Here is a 17,650-nt window from a genome sequence, read left to right on the forward strand (position 1 = left end):
ACGGCTGCAGCCCTGCCTCCATTCGCGTCTATCAGCCGCGCATCGCCGCCTCTCCCCCGCCCCTCTCAGTGAAGGAAGACAGAGGGGTGGGGGAGAGGCGGAGATGCGCGCTGACAGACGTGCGTGGGGCAGGGCTGCGGCGGTTAGCCCTGCCCCAACCAGGAAGTGCTCCCCCGCATTACGGAGGGGATTTGGGGGATCAGGGACCCCCGTTAAGCCGGGGGATAGCGGCGGTTTAGCAGGGGCACACCTGCCCCTGCTATATATGAGGTCTGAAGCGAGATTTATTCTCGCTTCAGACTCTCTTTAAGTGATTTGAGTTTGACACCCCTGCTCTAGATCCTCCAGAAGCTTCCCACACTGTCGGAGACCTTCCTGCACATCGTAGCACAGAGCCGCTCGTGGACTCAATTTGACAAGCTCTTGTCGTATTCAAAGCTTGAAGAGGAGCGCGGTGGCGAGCTTGGAATAAAGACAAGAGCTTGTCAGATTCCTTTGGGGGTGGTCCATATTAGCAGGGCTGTGAAGTCGGTACAAAAATCATCCGACTCCTCAGTTTATGAAACCTCCGACTCCAGGTACCCAAAATTGCTCTGACTCCTTAGTCTAATTTTTACAAAAAGCTATGGATTTGGTTCAAAAATTCAAACTCCTCAGTTTATTGAAACCACTGAGTCCACAGCCCTGTATGTTCGGCACCCGATCTACAGGGGCCAAAGGCTTTGCTTTCCTTAGGTAAGTAACTTTTTAAAACTACTTTCGCCTCAAGTACACTAACAGAATGAGTGTGTCACCTCTGTCCGCTGAGAAGTGCTAGGTTATTTGGTGTATCAGAAATCAACGTTTTTTTCCTGTTCATTAGATTCAGTACATTGTTTTGTATGGCGTGTGCTTCTTGCAGAGGATCCTAGCTGAAGAATTCCGGAAGGAAACATTAAGACCTAGTTTCCATTCATGTGTGCTCTGGAATGAAAATTTGCATGCTAATGATTATGGACTCCTCTCCACTGCATACCAGTCTGCATTTTTTTGGTGCTGCGGAAAAACATTTGACAACCTGCTGCATTTTTGCACTGGTTCTCATCAGAGACCTTAACCTCTTGACGACCAGCTAACGCCGATTGGCGTAAACTGGTCATCTGCGGGTTACCATGGAAACGGCCGCTCTATCGAGTGTCCTTTCCATGTCAGTTCACGGAGGGTGTCTCCGTGAACTGCCGGAGAGCTGCCGATCGCGGCTCGCCGGCAAAATGTAAACACGCGGGGAAGAAATCCCCGCTGTTTACATCATACGGCGCTGCTGCGCAGCAGCGCCGTAGGGCAGATCGGCGATTCCCGGCCTCTGATTGGCCGGGGATCGCCGGCATCTGTTAGGCCGAAGCCTATCCTTCAATGCGCAGGACGGAACTCCGTCCTGCGCATTACGGAGAGAGGGAGGGAGGTAAGGGGGCAGAGGGCGGAAATGGCTGCGGAGGGGGGCTTTGAAAGGGGGGGGGGGGAAGTCTGATCGCCCTGGCATAATACTGATCTGTGCTGCGGGCTGGAGAGCCCACGCAGCACAGATCAGGCAAATCACCCCTGGTCGGCAAGTGGTTAAAGAGAAACATTGACAAAGGATTGAATTTCATCCCAATCAGTAGCTGATACCTCCTTTCCCATGAGAAGTCTTTTCTTTTTTTCAAACAGTTCATCATTAAGTGTCTGTATGGCTGAATTTGTGTCAGGGCCATGGTGCTGACATCACACTGTGGGAGCCTTGTTGCATTGTGGGAAATAACGGCTGTTTCCAACTGCCAAAACAGCAAGCAGCATCTCCTTCCACTGACATCATCTGCCGATAGTAAAAATGTCACCATATAATGGCAGAATGTAAATCGGGAGAGGAAAGATTTTACAATGAGCAAATACTGACTAAATCATTTATACATTATTGTAAAAATTAAGCACTTATGTTCATTATGTTATTTTCACTGGAGTTCCTCTTTAAATCTACAGACTGTGAAAAATAAATCGGAAATGTTTTACCACCCTTTATTTATTTACAGCTAGTTTATAAGGGCACGTTTGTAGCACGTTACCAGTTCCCTCACAAGCTGTTTGTCTTGCAATCACCCTTCCTCCTGTAAATGAGGGATCAGCAACTTCACTGAAGTCTTGTCCCTGAACTGGGCAGCTCTGTAGATGGTGTAGAAGGCAAAATGTTGTTTCAATTGCTTCACGTTGTGTGAGTGGAGTTCTTTGCATCTTTGCATCTTACATTTTTACGTGTTACTGGTTTAATGCGTACATTTTTACGCATTGAACCAGTAATGCGTAAAAATGTATGTATTAGTGTTCCTGCACTAGCGGGAATGCGTAAAAACGTACGCAATGCGGCCCGCCGACCTCCGAGGTCGTCAAGCTGCCAGCGGGGGACTGGAGCAGCAGTGAGTGACTACGAGGGCACAGGATGGCTGCATGGGGCTGGTAGAAGCCCCCGGTAAGTGAAACTCATTTTTTTTATTTTGCTTGGACCTTCCCTTTAAGGCTTTCTTCAGTTGACGTAAATGGCTTGTCAGTCAAATGGAAGTATTTTCACTCATTTTAGTCTGAGGCTTCCTCAGGAATGGGGACACTCCCATGGTACTATGCTGGCGGGGGATATCATATGGCCGCCATAAGCGGTAAATAAAGTAGATGCACACAGAATACATTCTGTAGCGACAAAGGGACGAGCGCATATTTAGAAGCGACAATTGTACACACATGAAAACAAACAAGGTGAAGACACGGCGGAAACTGTATGTTTCCTCAGACGTCGTGTTAGTAGCAACTCTGCCGTCTGTGGAAGATCTTCGTACACACAGCGGGACAACAGACTACGCGACTGTTAGCGCGACACGTGATTGAACAGTTTCATCGCTCAGACAAGACCTTGCCTGTTGTCACTCACAACATACACACCAATGTACCATCTCGTGACACGTGTCTGTACAGACATTTGTATGCAGTGTGTGGGCCTTCAGGCAGATTCCCGATCCATTTCAGCATAAAATCTTCCTGCAATCCCCCAAATGCCCCCGATGCCACTACATTCACTGTTTTTGTCCCCGCTCCTCTTCTGCATTTTCATACCACTTGGTTGCCAGTTTGCTTCACTTGGGGTGTGACTTTACATGCATGCCCGGGGTGCAATGTGCTGGCAACCATGAATCCGGAAGAGGAGGGCGGACAATAGACAGGTAAAGCATTAATGCAGGGGTACCTCTGCTATACGATCAAGCATGTCGGCCTGAGATTTTCCAGCATGCGTGATCAATACATGCAACCAATTTTGGCCCGAAATCGGTTGCATGGTCAATCGGGCTTACTTTTTCCGGCACCGATTGTTAAATCAAATGGTCGAATGGCAACCAACTCTACAGATCTATGGCCACCTTGGCCTCATTTCCATGTGCTTCTGTCCGCTTTTTATCAGCACATGAATGCTACAGATTGATGCACGTTGCTGAAAAGCTGACAGAAGCGCACTAATAGGAATGAGGCCTTCTTAGGCCCAGTGCACACCAAAACCGCTAGCAGATCCACAAAACGCTAGCGGTTTTGGGTGCGGATGACAGATTTGGGCCAGTGCACACCGAGCGGATTTGGATGCGATCCGCCAGCCGCATCCGCTTGGCTTATGTAATTGAATGGGCTGGTGCACACCGGCGGTTTGAGGTTTTTAGCAAACCGCAAACGTGCAGCGAGAGGCACGTTTGCGGTTTGCTAAAAACCTCAAACCGCTGGTGTGCACCAGCCCATTCAATTACATTAGCCAAGCGGATTTTCAGGCGGATGCTGCCGGCGGATCTTCTCGGTGTGCACTGGGCCTTTAATTAATAGTTTAATTTTCAAAAGCACTTACTGAACAGCAATTGGTCAGTCCAGCTGCCAGAATAGTGTGCAAATGAGTAGGGAAGACAGCTGACCTTTTAGTATGCAGGCATGGGCAAACTTGGCCCTCCAGCTGTTAAGGAACTACAAGTCCCACAATGCATTTGCCTTTTTGAGTCATGACTGTGGCTGTCAGCCTCCTGCAATGCATTCTGGGACTCGTAGTTCCTTAACAGCTGGAGGGCCAAGTTTGCCCATGCCCGGTAGAGTCTTCCCAGGGATTGTTGTAAAGCGTAGAAACACTTTCCCACTTGCAAGCGCAATCGCAAAGGCGGTTGTTTGCAAAAGCTTCGTTTTCCACTTGCTGCGATTGTGACAGAACGTGATCGCACCAATAATTGTGTAGCCCGACATGCTAATGAAAAAATGCATCACGATTTTCAGTTAAATTACGGTGCACTAGCGATCGGCAAAACACAGGTGATCCGCTTTTTTTTTTTTTTTTTTTTTTTTTAAGCGAATGGCGGCTGGTGGACAAGGGCCCTAAAGAAAATGCCGAGATGGGCTAGTCCAAAACCTATTGGATTTCTACTACCTACTAAAAGTGACAGCGACATAAGAAAAATGTACTCTGGAAAAAAATGTACATTTTAGATGTATGTGTACGTGCTTCCTCGCTTCAAATCTACTTTAGTAGACAAAGAAGCCTTCTTACTAAAGAGCTATACTACATAGAAGGCAAAATTGTATTCAGCAAGTCTCAGCAAATTACCAATTCCGGCCTCTTCTTGCTAAAGTTACTAATCTGTTTTTTAGGTAAGAGGAAACATTACTTCATTTATGTGCGTCAGGAGGGAAATTGGCCATGGTAAAGATCACAAACATGCGTGTCTATTTAAAAAAAAAACAAAAAAAACTTTATTTTAGGAAAACATTCTGCAGTGTCAGCAGTTGTCAGTGTTTGACAGTCAGCTTTTTTTGCAGCAGTGCATGCAGCAGAGTTGTTAGTCTCTTGACAGATATTCAGCTGTTTTGCAGCAATGTGTGCAGCAGAGCTGTCGGTGTCTTTACTCCGATATTCAGCTGTTTTGCAGCAGTGTGTGCAGCAGAGTTGTCGGTGTCTCTTGTCCGATATTCAGCTGTTTTGCAGCAGAGTTGTCAGTGTCTCTTGACAGATATTTAGTTGTTTTGCAGCAGTGTGTGCAGCAGAGTTGTCAGTGTCTCTTGACAGAAATTCAGCTGTTTTGCAGCAGTGCGTGCAGCAGAGTTGTCAGTGTCTCTTGACAGATATTCAGCTGTTTTGCAGCAGTGTGTGCAGCAGAGTTGTCAGTGTCTCTTGACAGATATTCAGCTGTTTTGCAGCAGTGCGTGCAGCAGAGTTGTCAGTGTCTCTTGACAGATTCAGCTGTTTTGCAGCAGTGCGTGCAGCAGACTCCAGCCAGGCGTTCACCATTACTCAGTAAATAAGTCTGGCTATTGTGTCATCTGTTAGCAAGGTCATGCATTTTACATTGGCGCTATGTCACCTCTGAAACCTAATCGCCTTTTATATTTCACACTAATTCATCAGAGTCCTTAGTGTACCTGCTATCGTTTCAGCTCTGACACCCTCGTGTACAGCGATAGTCCTGGCACTGATGCCAGTGTACTGTATCTCTTCATGCAGCTCACCGTTAGTGGTTATCTCTCGCTGTTACCGCTGCACACCCGATCAAGCATGTTGGCCTGAGATTTTCCAGCATGTCTGATCGATACATGCGACCAATTTCGTCCTAAAAATGGCTGCATTGTCGATCAGGCATACTTTTGGTGTCTCAGATTTTTCGTCTAAGTTAATAATTCTCAAATTGCACGGTCGATCGGCTTCCACATCTACAGATGTATGGCAACCTGAAGTAAAGGTTTTAAGCTTCATCTACACGGAGCGATCCGGCAGCTCGATTAGCTGCCGGATCGCCTCTTCCGCATCCCCGCGCGCGCTTCGGATTCGATCCGGCCTCGTATCCGCCGGCGCCGCTTATCTTCCGCTCGATTCCATGCCATTGTCCCCTCGTGGGGAACGAGCATGGAATCGGCGGTGGGGAGATCCGTCCTGTTGGATCTTATCAATCGAGCCGCATCAGCTGCTCGATTGATAAGCCAAATCGCCGCCAGATCGCTACGTGTAGACGTAGCTTTAGATATGGGAATTTTATTGTAAAAATGAAGCTGAACATATTCTACCATCCTTTGTGCGCACGACAGTACACTAAATATGTATTAATAATCTGTACACCCCCCCCACTGAGTGTCTGAATTACACCAGAAACAAGCATGCACCTGATCTGCTGCATTCTTGTTCAGGGTCTATGGGTAAAAGTATTTGAGGCAGAGGACTGGCAAGACAGCCAGGCAACTGGTATTGCTTAAAACCTTCTTGGCGGTAACCTCTCTCTGGGTAAGCCGCCGCGGAGGATTTCTCAGGCCCTGCTGGGCCAATTTTCAGAATTTTTTTTTTTTCTTTTGAACACGCAAACTTTATTTGTTTGCTCTGTTTGGATCGATCGCTGCAGATGCGCCGCCGGCGGCGATCGAAGGGCAGGGAGGGACGCCGCAGGCAGGGGGGAATCATGTAGCTAGCGCTAGGCTAGCTACACGTTAAAAAAAAAATTAGGCTTAAAAAACCTCCCGCAGCCGCAGAACAATTGACCGCCAGGAGGGTTAAAAGGAAATAAATATGGCAGTCTCCATATTCCTGTTGCGAAAATCTTAAAATTAAAAAATATATGTAAATGCACGTATAGAAGTATGTTACTTCCAGAGTAAAATGAGACATTACTTTTCTCCTATGTCTTATGTTGCTTACAGTAAGTAGTTGAAATCTGACATTACCGACAGGTTTTGGACTAGTCCATCTCTTCATGGGAAATTCTCAGCATGACCTTTTTAAGCTTTACTACACACGACAATCCCAGTAGGACTCAACCCAGCATGGATGTATATCCAATTTTTATTGCATGTGTATCAGTAGCAGCAATACAAGAGCATCACAACAGCATGCATGACGTTTCGGGCGGAGGCCCTTTCTCAAATGCTGAAGTATCCTTCTGCACCTCAACCATATAAAGCCTATAAAACATCACGCCCCCACCTTAGGAGCGGGCACCAACTTACAAATTTCTTAACCCCTACTTGGGAGGACAGAGCAGCGATAAAAGCTCATAGAAAACATCTCAGGCTAAAATCTTCATTTAACCCGCCTGGTGACTGTGTCCCCAGCCTGTCCATCCAGAAAGCCTCCCGCCTAAGGAGGGCATTCCTATAATCACTACCTTCTACACACTTAACCACCTCCAGCACTTGCCACCTAATCTGTGTCACTCTGTGTCTTAATTCAATAAAGTGTCGTGCCAAGGGGGACTCTCTTTTTGTCTGTACCTCACCTTCTCTCACTTTCGGTGGATTTTGTATACTGCTTTTGTGTTCATTTAGCCTTGTTTTTATTTCCCTTGTGGTCTGGCCCACATAGGCCAGGCCACACGGGCATTTAATGAGATAAATTACACCCTTGGTATCGCATGTGGCATAATGCCTAAGTGGGATGGGAAATCCCGCACTAGGGTGGCGCACCTCAGTGCCTTTAATAATACTGTTACAATGTTGACAATTAGAGCACGGGTGTAGATCGGTTCGTATATAGACGAGGTAGATCCCTAAGGGACCACTTAGTGCGGGCTGATGTTGGACGCACACAAGGGAAAAAACAGATGTTTTTAGGCCCTGGGAAGGTTGGTACATACCCGTGCTTGAACTCTTTGCAGATAGTGCCCTGGCTGGGATTCGAACCATGGACCCAGCGCTGCAAGGCGAGAGAGCTAACCACTACGCCACCGTGCTGCCCACTGGCAGTTGAAAGGAGCAACTGCCATTCGCTAAATGACAGAGAATCCCCCATGAGGAGTTGGGCTAGTTCAAAACCTGTTGGTGCTGTCAGATTTCTACTACTTAAAGTGACAGCAACATAGTTATTTATAGCTCATTTTACTCTGGAAGAAACGCACTTATTTGTATGCGTTTACATATATTTTCAATTTTAAGATTTTTGCAACAGAGGTCCTTTAAGGTATTTCCTAGGACTTGTATGGTTCTCTCAGAATAGTCGATATGGATTTCCTCCTTTGGGTTTGAGCTTTCTTCCTGCTCTCCTCAGCTTTGTACACTCGGAGGCCGGTAATTCTGCGGAGGTATTTAGATTAATCCTCTTTCAGGTGACAAATGCGAGAGGTTTATGAAGCCATGTGATGGGTTATGTAATGGGGAATAAACTGTATGACTTGGCGACACTGTGGATTTACCTCACTGGGCTGCTCGGCTGCCAGCCCTGCAGTCTCTGCCTGAAACGGACTCCTCCTGCTTTACAGTAAAGAGGGCCGTTTATGAAGTCCGCTGGCCCTGCCACAAGAGGTGCCATGTGTATAGCCCAGTGCACACCAAACACCTCTAGCAGATCTGCAAAACGCTAGAGGTATTCTAGGCAGGTTTAGAGAGGTTTTCTACACATGCCTAGCGGTTTTTGGAGCATTTTTGTGTAGCAGATTACAAATATTGTTACAGTAAAGCTGTTACTGAACAGCTTCTGTAACAAAAACGTCTGGAAAACCGCTCTGATCTACCGTTTTTCAGAGCAGTTTTCCACTTTCCTATACTTTAACATTGAGGCAGAAACGCCTCAGAAATCTAAAAAAAAATGCTGCAGCCCCCTCGTTTGTGTTTGTGGAAAAAACGAGCCGCTCTGGTGTGCACCATCCCATTCACTTTCATTAGCCAAGCGGTTTTCCCCCTGCAAGCGTTTTAATAAACGCTCCAGAACCGCTCTGGTGTGCACCAGCCCTGTGTGTGTGAAGGAAAGGCTTCGCCAACTTCAGAGCAATAAAATCTAGTCACTTAGCAACATAACAGCAACTTGCTCAGGAACAAAAGGCTGAACACGAGTTTACATCTGCACCGATTATAGCTTTCCCAGCCAGTCAGGAAATCTATTTGAATGATCGATTGAGCAAGAGGTTGTTGGCAGATTTGCCGGTGTGTGGTGGAACATGAACTCATTACTGAATGTAAATGGAAAGCAGTCTTGTCGGAAGCCCTTGTACACTGGTTCTCTTGCCACATCAGTGGACCGAACACTCTGTAGGGAAATGTTAAAATGCCTCTTCTGGAGTACTAGTCCGGGCATTGCTTCCTCTGTTTGCTACACTTGATTGTACACTATAAAAACATCTATGCTGCTGTTTTGTCCCTCTACGTCTTGCTTAGCCTATGTGTGGAAGATTGTGTTGTGCTGCCCAGGCAACCAGCATTGTGGCAGTTATGACAACAAACTTTGGCTTTCATCTGGTAGTGTTTGAATTAAATGTTTTGCATTAGACCACAAAGCATATCAGGAAGGAAATGCTGAAGTTTTCTGGTTGGGACTGAGTTGTACTATTTAAAAAAATAAATAAAAAAAATTCAAGACTGCGATTGTTGTTCATCAGATTGAGTGTTCCATCTCCTCCTGCCTGACACCAAAAATCTACCTCTATAAACCTCTGGCCCTATACTATTAAATAGTAACTGTAAAGCCCAATCTACACGATACGATTCTTTATACGAGTCGATTACGATTCTATTTACGATTCGATTAAATCCGACATGTCCGATCGGGATTCGATTCAGTTTGATTTGCCATTGCAAAACAATGGCAAATTGAATCGAATCCCGATCGGCACTGGGAGGGAGGGACTGCATACCATTATATAGATATAGGAAGTGTTTCTGATGCAGAAACCAGGATATTTAGCGTAACTGTGGCTATGCTGAATATTCTACTGCATTCCATTGTTAGTTCCTCTTTAAATCATCACTCCATTTGTGGTTTTCGATATCACAATCAATATTAACCACTTCGTGCCCCTGGTCATTTTCACAGTTCAGCTCAGTTCTGATTACTTTGGCAACAACTTTATCAATAACTATCACAACTAATTGATCTGTATATTGTTTTTTTTCTTCAGGACAAATTGGGCTTTTTGTGGCTTATAGTTGTTTTCAGTAATTACCTTATTTTCTATGCATTTTAAAATGAAAATAGGGGGAAAAAGTGAGAAAATACACAATTTATCCACTGTCCTACATTATAGCTTTAACCACTTTACCCCCAGCGGTGCGGATTTCTCCGTCCCTTTTTCCACCCTAACACCAAGGAACGGAGAAATCCCCACCTGATGCCGCTGTCCGCGCTCGTGCACGCCGCCGCCCGCTCGCATGGAGATCAATGAACGGGAAAAACCGTTCCCGTTCGTTGATCCAAGCCCCTGCAATGATCAGCTGCTTCTACGAGAAGCAGCGCGATCATTGTGGAAACAAAACGTTTTTTCAGCCTCATAACACTTCCTGCAAGCGACCTTCCGGACGCTTGCAGGATGCATAAACAAAGTTACTGTGGCCATCTTGTGGCCAAATAGTAAAACTACACCCTAAAGCATTTTTCATATAGAAATACTTTAGTTATACACAAACTCATTACCCCCCACACTCCCCTATTTATTTATTTATTTTTTTGTAATAAAAAAAAATTACAATAAAAAAAGTTACCTTAGGGGCTGAACTTTGTAAATATTTATGTCAAGAGTAACACTGTTACTTTATAAACTATGGGCTTGTAATTAAGGATGGATGCAAAACTGAAAAAATGCACCTTTATTTCCAAATAAAATATTGGCGCCAAGCATTGTGATAGGGACATAATTTATACGGTTTTATAACCGGGGCAAATTTCATGGGTTTTAATTACAGTAGCATGCATTATTTAAAAACTATAAAGGCCGAAAACTGAAAAAAAATTTCCCACATTTTTTCCCATTTAAAACACATTTAGAATGAAATAAATCTTGGCATAATGTCCCACCTAAAGAAAGCCTAATTGGTGGCGAAAAAAAAAGATATAGTTCATTTCATTGTGATAAGTAATGATAAAGTTATAGACGAATGACTGGAAGGAGCGCTGAAAGGTGAAAATTGCTCCGGTGCTCAAGGGGTAAAACCCCTCAGTGGTGAAGTGGTTAATGTAAACAGTCCCATTGTACATTAAACCCACGCAAAATATTTGTCTATCTCTCGTTTGTTTAAACCGTTAATGTATTAGCAACACATTGTATACACTACCTAATTGTTACCGTATATACTCGCATACAAGCTGAATTTTTGACCCCCAAAAAAGTGGCCCAAAAGTAGAGGTCTCGGCTTGTATGCGAGCCATCACTACTCAGGTGCATGCAGGTGAGCGGGCTGTGGGCCGCCATCCTTCCGAGCACCCCTGCAACCCCCTGGAGTGGAGCAGCAGTGAGACCTTGCCGCTTCTCTCACCTAATAAATGCTGCTGCCCGGGTCTTCCCCTGTATTCTCCTATGGTGTTTTTTTTCTCCTCTGAGCCCCTCACGCTGCTCTCCCCTGCTCTGTCAGCTGCCTGGACACTGCGTGATGCCAGGCATCCTCTTCACGCTGTAATTGGCTGTCAGCGCTACACTTCCTCCCGACGGGCCGGATCTCCTAGTTGCAGGGGAGACTCCTCCCCCTCCACCGCTCGGGACACGCTTGCATGCACATCCGCCCTGCCGCACCGATCCCTCCAACATGGGAGAGCGGCGCGAGGGGATGCCAGTGTCTTGTGTTCTAGGCAGCCAACAGCACGAGGGGGTCACAACAGAAAAATACAGGGGAAGACTCGGGAGAGCGGCACAGGGGGGTGCCAGTGTCCTGTGTTCTGGGCAGCCAACAGCATGAGGGGGTCAGAGGAGATTACAACAGGATACACTGACTGGAAGACTCAGGCAGCAGCATTTAACTGGCAGCAAAATCCCCGGCAGTGTCCTGTGGCAGACAAAGAATGGGCAGAGGAGGAAGAGGGATGCCAAGGGAAACGCCACATAAAGGAGGAGGCCCAGGCAGCAGCAGTTAACAGGTGAGAGCAATGTAGCTAGGCCTCACCTCACTCAGTACATGCTATTATCTGAACATCAGTAGCACATTACAAGTCAGCCATACATGCCACTCTGCTCTGGGGGTAGGACAGTGACACACAGCCCCCTCATCTGCATGCACAACTTCACCACAGCAGTCACTGCAGCTGGCTGGCACAAGTTGGTAATCCCTCTGTCATTTATTCTGACAATGGAAACTCACCAGTAGCCACTGCAGTTTTCCACTTTAATCATTAGGCTTGCAACTGAATTCCCTAGGGGAAGGAGTGCTTTTCTTTCATTCTTACAACTGTATAGCATTTGTATCAGCTCCGAGATAATCAGTGTTATCTAGGATTTTGTAGGGAAGAGAGTGCAGAGACTAAAGCTGGCCATACACTGGCCCGATTTACCGCCGTTTCGACAGCAGATTCGATCACTGGGATCGAATCTGCTGCCAATCGTTCACGCTACACGCCGAATTTCGATTCATTTCGTCCGATAGCGCCGTGCGGAAAATTACCGTCGATCGCCCGCGGGTAAAGAGCGCATCGCTAGCGGCGTTCGAGTGCCCGACGACCGACGCAATAGAGCCCGCATGCATTACCTGCTCCGCCGGCGCGACTGCCCCCGCTCGTCTCCGCTCTTCTCTGCTCTGGTCTCCGGCATGCCTTCACTTATTCCTGCCTGGCAGGAAGTTTAAACAGTAGAGGGCGCTCTACTGTTTAAACTTCCTGCCGGGCAGGAAGAAGTGAAGCATGCTGGAGCCGGAGACCAGAGCGGAGAGAGACCCAGGAGTCGCGCCGGCGGAGCAGGTAATGTATGCGGCGGGGGGGGGGGGGGAGGGGCGGCAGCAGCACCACCACCACAACAGATTGTGATCGGTTTCAGGCTGAAATCGGTTCACAATCTGTTTGCAGTAAAGGTAGCCATACGATCCCTCTCTGATCAGATTCGATCAGAGAGGGATCTATCTGTTGGTCGAATCTGATGGCAAATCGACCAGTGTATGGCCACCTTTAACCTCCCCGGCGTTCTATTGAGATCGCCAGGGAGGCTGCGGGAGGGTTTTTTTTTAATTAAAAAAAAACTATTTCATGCAGCCAACTGAAAGTTGGCTGCATGAAAGCCCACTAGAGGGCGCTCCGGAGGCGTTCTTCCGATCGCCTCCGGCGCCCAGAATAAACAAGGAAGGCCGCAATGAGCGGCCTTCCTTGTTTTGCTTAGATCGTCGCCATAGCGACGAGCGGAGTGACGTCATGGACGTCAGCCGACGTCCTGACGTCAGCCGCCTCCGATCCAGCCCTTAGCGCTGGCCGGAACTTTTTGTTCCGGCTGCGCAGGGCTCAGGCGGCTAGGGGGGCCCTCTTTCGCCGCTGCTCGCGGCGAATCGCCGCAGAGCGGCGGCGATCAGGCAGCACACGTGGCTGGCAAAGTGCCGGCTGCGTGTGCTGCACTTTATTTGGTGAAAATCGGCCCAGCAGGGCCTGAGCGGCAGCCTCCGGCGGTGATGGACGAGCTGAGCTCGTCCATACCGCTCAGGAGGTTAAGGTGCGTACACACGCACTACTACAGAGAACAACGGGTCCATCAGACCCTCCTGCTGAGTGAATCGTTCAGAAACAGTCTTATCAGTCTGCAGACAGACTGTACACACGCACTACTGTCGGGAGAACAACCGCCCAGCGGGAGGGTCTGATGGACCCGTCCTCTGTAGTAGTGCGTGTGTACGCACCTTTAAAGAGACTCTGTAACAACATTTTCAGCCTTATTTCTTCTATCCTAGAAGTTCCTATACCTGTTCTAATGTGGTCTGTCTTACTGCAGCCTTTCCTAGTTGCACAGTGGCTGTATTATCTCTGTTTTATAATCTAATCTTCTATCCTCTGACTGCTTTGTTGGGCTCAGGCAGTAATGTGCTGTTCTGCTTGTGATAGGATAGAAGCTATACACACCCGCTCCACGCCCCCTGCAGGCTTTGTGTGAGTCACAGACTGAGCTCCTCTCAGCCTATCACATGCTGTTAGCAGCCATGTCTTTTGTTTGTAAACACTGCCTTAAACTGGCAATTACAAGCCAGGATTGCAGCAGGGAGTGGCAGAAACAGCACAGAGGGGCCCAGGAGAACATAATGAAGAGAATGGTATGATTTTTATTGTAAGACTTGTACAGATTCTCTTTAACCTCCCTGACGGTCTATTAGAAACCGCCAGGGGGCAGCGCAGCACTATTTTTTTTAATTTTTTTTTTTTTTTCTTTATTTTTTTTGTACAGCGGCATCCCCCCGGCTGCTTCGATCGCCTCTGGCGATCTTTGATCAGGAAATCCCGTTCAAAGAACGGGATTTCCTGAAGTGCTTCATCCGTCGCCATGGTGACGGGGGGGATGACATCACCAACATCATGGACGTCGTGACGTCTAAGGGAGTCCTGATCCACCCCTCAGCGCTGCCTGGCACTAATTGGCTAGCTGCGTGTTGCAAACAAAAAAAGTGAGCAAATCGGCCGAGCAGGGCCTGAGAAATCCTCCTGCACGGCATAGCCTGTGCTCAGCATGGGCTTACCGCCAGGGAGGATAATGTCATGAAGCTTCAACTGGTTAAGGGATAAAAATTGTGGGTTTTTTCTTTTCTTTTTTTTTTTTTTTTTTTTTTTTTTAGCTCTGTGGTCAGCAAACTGCTGCAGCACAAGTCATCCTATTGGATTACTCAACATGCAGCAATTGTGGTGCAATTGCGTTGACTCTCATTCACTGGAATAAGGTGCAAAATGCAATCGTGGAAAATTGTGATTGAGATTTGCTGTCCTAGCATAGAGAGTGGAATAGACTAGTGTATGGGCAGCTTTATCTGCTGACCAACACTCTTTCTCTGAGCTGTTATCCCATCCTTACAGGGATTATTTCACAGTACCCCCTAGGGTACACACGTTGAGTACCTAGGTGCTAGTGTTTAGTAGTGTGGGCACTGTGGTGTTTTTTAGTATTGCTAGAATTTGCCCCTCATCAGTGCTAGGTGTGCATTTGATTTCTGTACAGTAGGGCTTGGCAGAGTAGCTATATGGGGTGCCCAATTAGCTTGTGGTGACCCTGAACTAGGGAAGGGATTGTGTGTAATTACCGTCTATTTAAGATGGTAATACTGTACTTGGCAGCCTATCAGTACTGGGCTTTCAAGTTTTTTATTTATTTATTTATTTTTTTCCTTTTAGTCTGCTACATAACATCCTGCTGTTTCTAGGTCACTGCGACCCCACCCCCCCAATCCCCATCCCACCTCAAGGGCAGTGATTGGGAGTTGCTGTTATGCTGTGACTAGTGGAGGTAAATGTCCCACGGTAGGGAAGGCTTGTGTGAGGCTCACATTGTACGTTTGTTAATAATCAGATTCCTGGCTTGTTTGTGTAATATTTGTTTTCCCAGCTCACAAGTTAAATGTCTACTAAGCAGCGTCTTAATTTTGCATTGAGTCAGTATAATGGTGTGGTGCTCTCTCAAGGCTTGTGAGAGGTTTGCTTGCGTCATCTTCCCTCGCTGTGTAATAAAGTTGGCAGCGAGAGAGGCTACGCTGTGTCCCCACTTCACCTCTGATACTCGGGGTTCTGAGGCCAGCCAAGTAGTCACCATCATGATTAATCTCTTGTGCGCACTCTTACCTTCACTCACTGGCTCCTTCCCCATTCCCACACCCCCCGCCTTACCCACCTTCTGTCATTCCCACACAGACCCACCTTCTGTCTGTTCTGTGAAGTCCATGGGACTTTGCTGTGATGATGACATGCCAAGAGGTTTCCATTGTGATTACAAACTACTGTAGTTAGAAAAGTTACACTGCTGCATGTTTCTGTGTAATTAAGAGCTCAAGCAAGTCATAGATGCACAATTCCCCCCCCCTCCCCCCCCATCGGCAGATTTGATATGGCCTCAATCGTAATTAAATTTGATTCATGGGGGAGTGGCAATATTTGTCTGCCCATAGTGCTGCACTGTATTGAACAGTGCAATGTTGCCATTGGAAAGTTTTTTTTTTTTTTTTTTTTTTTTTTTTTTTTTTTTTTTTTTTCCAATAGGATTTTAGGAAATAGGATTTTACATCTCTTGCTGTAGTATTGAGCACATTCTACCAGGCACAGCCCATTTTTTTTTTTTTTTTTTTTTTTTTTACACATCTGCTCCTTCAGATCGCTCCCACGCCACCGTCGTGCAGCCTGGATCCTCCGCTATTTGGTCCGGTAATTCCTATAGTCGGGGCATGCTGTCTGGCTTTGACTGAAGGAATTACAGGGCCACCTAGTGGAGGATCCAGGCATTGCGGGAGGACTGCAGTGAGGGAGCGATCAGCCTGAAGAGGGCTGGATGAAGCCCCAGATATAGCTTTTTTTTTTTTTTTTGTGGCCCCTGCCTCAGGTTCACTTCAACACCACTAACTCTTGAGTAGATAAATGGGTCGCTGAGTTTAAAGGGGTTTTTTAACTTTTAGTGAAAAAAAAAGTTTCACTTACCTGGGGGCTTCTACCGCCTATTCTGTCCTATTCTGCGTCGTCACTCAAGGATCCTCCTGTCCCCCGCCGCGGGTCACTTTCCCATTATGTACCTGCGCGGCCATGGCCACGTGCATCGTCTGCGCCTCCGGGAGCTTCCTGCGCAGTACGAGAAAACTTTGTACTGCATCTGTGTAAAAAAAGCTCCTTGAGACACGTGCGAGGACGTGCGCGGTGGCTGCGCAGGTGCATTCGTCTAGACAAATATTGGGAAAGTGACCCACGGTGTGGGGCAGGAGGATCCTTGAGTGACTGCGCGAAATAGGACGTCTACAGGGGGCCGGTAGAAGCCCCAGGTAAGTGAAATAATGGTGTGCACGTAGCTTCCAGCTGTGACAATGACGTAGCATGTGATTTGAATCTTTGTGGGCTCGGTGTAGATGTACATCTGTTTTTGCTCCACCACCGGGTATAAGAAGTTTGTCTATAACAGTCTCTTTCTCTCCAGTAGGCAGAGGCTCGCGGAGCAGGAGTCATGTCGGAGATCAGTGACCTCGACCGACAGATCGAACAGCTGAGGCGCTGCGAACTGATTAAAGAGAGTGAAGTGAAAGCCCTGTGTGCCAAGGCCCGGTCAGTACCCTGTGTCACATTTGGGGTAGGGAAATCGCACTCACTGACTACCTGACAATAGGGTGAGGTGTGCAGATTTCTATTCTGGAACATCCGTAGTAAAGAAACAATTTAGTCAGCAAAGTCAACATCACATCTAAAGTTATTTGTTTATTAAATCCAATAGACAGATTTAAAAAAATAAAAATAAAACTGTTACCAATTCCCTATTAGGTCCATACATTTTTGATACCCGATCAACCTTTCGGTTCGATCATTTTTTCGAATCTGATGAAAATCTGAGCCACCAAGTGCATGCCCGATCAACGATGGAACCTTTTTTGGACCGAGCGTGTCGATCGGACATGCGCCAAGATGTCAGGCCGTTTTGGTCGATCGGGTACGCGTCTAACAGCAAACAATGTTGGGACAAACGAGACTAAACCACCTGTGCTTTTCCCGCATTGCATAAATGTGCATCTATACATGACTTTTCCTGTCACGCACCGCCTGTGTCTGCCCGGTTTCCGAGTCCGCCGCTCTTCCACTAGCCCTATACACGCCACCGGTGCATAGCATGCAGTGCGTTTATACAACTAATGGAAGAATAGCGGATTTGGAAACTGGGCAGACACTGCCACACAGGTAATGTAATGTATAAATGCCCACGTACATGCACATTTTATACACTGCGGTGTACTGGGTTTCATCATGAAATTGATCAGGAAT

The 17,650-nt window shown here is 47.0% G+C and overlaps 1 protein-coding gene across 1 annotated transcript in view; it reads left to right on the plus strand.

Moving 5' to 3' along the window:
* The window catches only part of PPP4C (protein phosphatase 4 catalytic subunit), a 66,174-nt gene that overhangs the window by 17,352 nt on the left and 31,172 nt on the right, over positions 1 to 17,650 (plus strand). Inside the window, exon 2 of the mRNA XM_068243819.1 lies at positions 16,818 to 16,942. Coding sequence (XP_068099920.1) covers positions 16,845 to 16,942 — 98 coding nt within the window. The 5' untranslated portion in view covers positions 16,818 to 16,844. The remainder of the gene's footprint in view (positions 1 to 16,817; positions 16,943 to 17,650) is intronic.

Source organism: Hyperolius riggenbachi, chromosome 7 (genome assembly GCF_040937935.1).
Source record: "Hyperolius riggenbachi isolate aHypRig1 chromosome 7, aHypRig1.pri, whole genome shotgun sequence".
Taxonomy (NCBI): domain Eukaryota; kingdom Metazoa; phylum Chordata; class Amphibia; order Anura; family Hyperoliidae; genus Hyperolius; species Hyperolius riggenbachi.